This window comes from Nanorana parkeri, unplaced genomic scaffold (assembly GCF_000935625.1).
Source record: "Nanorana parkeri isolate BGI_ZX_2015 unplaced genomic scaffold, ASM93562v1 scaffold1053, whole genome shotgun sequence".
In the NCBI taxonomy this organism is placed as follows: domain Eukaryota; kingdom Metazoa; phylum Chordata; class Amphibia; order Anura; family Dicroglossidae; genus Nanorana; species Nanorana parkeri.
The window spans coordinates 302,790-304,957 of record NW_017307321.1 but is presented as its reverse complement, the minus strand read 5'-3'; the positions used below and the strand labels follow the sequence as shown (position 1 = coordinate 304,957).

Here is a 2,168-nt window from a genome sequence, read left to right as displayed (position 1 = left end):
TGTTCATCTCCTGTGTACATGAAACATGTTAGAAGTCTCTGTTCATCTCCTGTGTGCATGAAACATGTTAGAAGTCTCTGATCATCTCCTGTGTGCAAGAAACATGTTAGAAGTCTCTGTTCATCTCCTGTGTACATGAAACATGTTAGAAATCTCTGTTCATCTCCTATGTGCATGAAACATGTTAGAAGTCTCTGATCATCTCCTGTGTGCATGAAACATGTTAGAAGTCTCTGTTCATCTCCTGTGTACATGAAACATGTTAGAAGTCTCTGTTCATCTCCTGTGTGCATGAAACATGTTAGAAGTCTCTGTTCATCTCCTGTGTGCATGAAACATGTTAGAAGTCTCTGTTCATCTCCTGTGTAAACATACAAAATGTATTTTCATAGATAACAAGTTAAGCATAAAATGCCATGTAATATGACAAAGAAGATTCCACTGAATATTTCCATGGACACTTTCCCACATAGATGTTAGTTTATCATCTCCTGTGTAATCGATCTTTGGAACCAATAAAGAAGTCGCTTTTGGAATGCGTTGGTGTGCCGATATCTATTTTATTTGTCATTCAGTTTGCAACACACGCAGGAACAATACATGCAAACCAGTGAAGGTGCTGGAAACTAAAGCAGGGTACACACGGTTACAATTTCATACTAACATTTGTATGAGAAATTACGTCAGAACATTCGATAATGCCTTTGGAGTATTGACACTTTTTTGGGATTTTTTTTGTTTTGTTTTAACATTCAATTTTGGAAATTAATAAAGTTTCCCAAACAAAAATCACCTTGAAAATTTCCATCCTGCTCCTTCGATTTTTTTTTTTTGGCCACTACATAAAAAACGATCGAAATGACCCATCAATTGATGATTTAATGTTCCCATAACAACCCTTTTCGAACTAAATTCTAACCAATTTAAGTGGTAATTAATTCTTCATGACCGGCCCTGAAAAGAACGAACGTGGTAAATATAGGGCACATCTTGCCTTTTTTCTGGGATATGCTGCAAACCAGGCTTACAAAACAGCATGTACGCATTGTTCCAGTAACAAAAATGGCGGCTGGATCACGACGTCCCACAGCGTCATGACGTCAAGCAACCGCTCGCTTTCCTTCGTTGGATAGACCCGGCGCTGCGCACACGTGACCGTCTCATCCGGGTCTTTGCGTTCTTTCACACTCGGCCCAACATGGCAGCTCCAGGTGAGTGTGTTAGAGGGAAGGGGGGTCGCAGCCGGCATTGGCTCCGCAGCGGGTTGTTGGCCCTCATCTTACCCGTGCGTGCTGCTCAGCTCGAGTCCTGCCGGCCTACCTACACCGCGTGGCTGGCGGCGGGCGGGGGAGGCGCTGCACGGAGAGACACGCTGCATAATCCCGGGGCTGGCCCAGGCCGCACCCTATCTATGTGTGCGAGTTGATTAGCGCGGAAACTAGGCCGGAATGCGGCTGGCTGTGTTGAAGGGCTGCCTGTAAGCCCGGCGCCAGATGTGTGCAGGGTAAAGCATGGGGGGGTCTAGGGATACCAGCTGTGCCCACCAGCAGAGACTGCCATATGTCTAGAAGGTCCATACCGTCCCCTTCCCTTTTTATTTCCACCGTCTGTAATCCGCTCATAACGGTAATCTGTTGTACAAGCTGCTGTTATTTCACGTTTATTGGTCAGCTGCTGACCTCCACCCGGCCCCTATAATGTCAATGTGGCCTGTCAGCCATTACATTCTACTGGGCCTGCATGGGGAGGGAAGCTAGGGGAGAACATGCAGCATGTGGACTCTCATGGTGGCCCTTTCCTACAGTCCCAGCAGGGGGCACATTGTACATTTGTAGGACTGGCCGAGGTGTAATCCCCCCCACCCCCTTCCTCGTCTTGTTGTGGTAAACAGGCCTGGGGGTGGTCAGTGCTGCCAGTCCGGCCTGTACATGGAATCTCCGCCCCCAGGAGGTCAGCAAAGACTGGATGTGGGGAGGACACGTCAACAATCCCCACCAGGCCTGGCTGGGCCTGATTTGGAAAAGTTACATTTTGTGTACAGGAAGTAACAGTGTATTGTGTTCAGGAAGTAACAGTGTTCATTCCTCACTATGGCAGTGGCTGCTGTGTAACTGTACAGGTGACCCCCATGTATGTTATACACAAACATATCAGCCTGCAGTGAATGT

General features: G+C 46.9%; 1 protein-coding gene across 1 annotated transcript in view; it reads left to right on the top strand.

Moving 5' to 3' along the window:
- Positions 1-1,116: 1,116 nt before the first annotated feature.
- The window catches only part of EIF4B (eukaryotic translation initiation factor 4B), a 49,342-nt gene continuing 48,290 nt past the window's right edge, over positions 1,117-2,168 (top strand). The window contains exon 1 of the mRNA XM_018567465.1: positions 1,117-1,211. Within this exon, the coding sequence (XP_018422967.1) occupies positions 1,199-1,211 (13 nt within the window). The 5' untranslated portion in view covers positions 1,117-1,198. The remainder of the gene's footprint in view (positions 1,212-2,168) is intronic.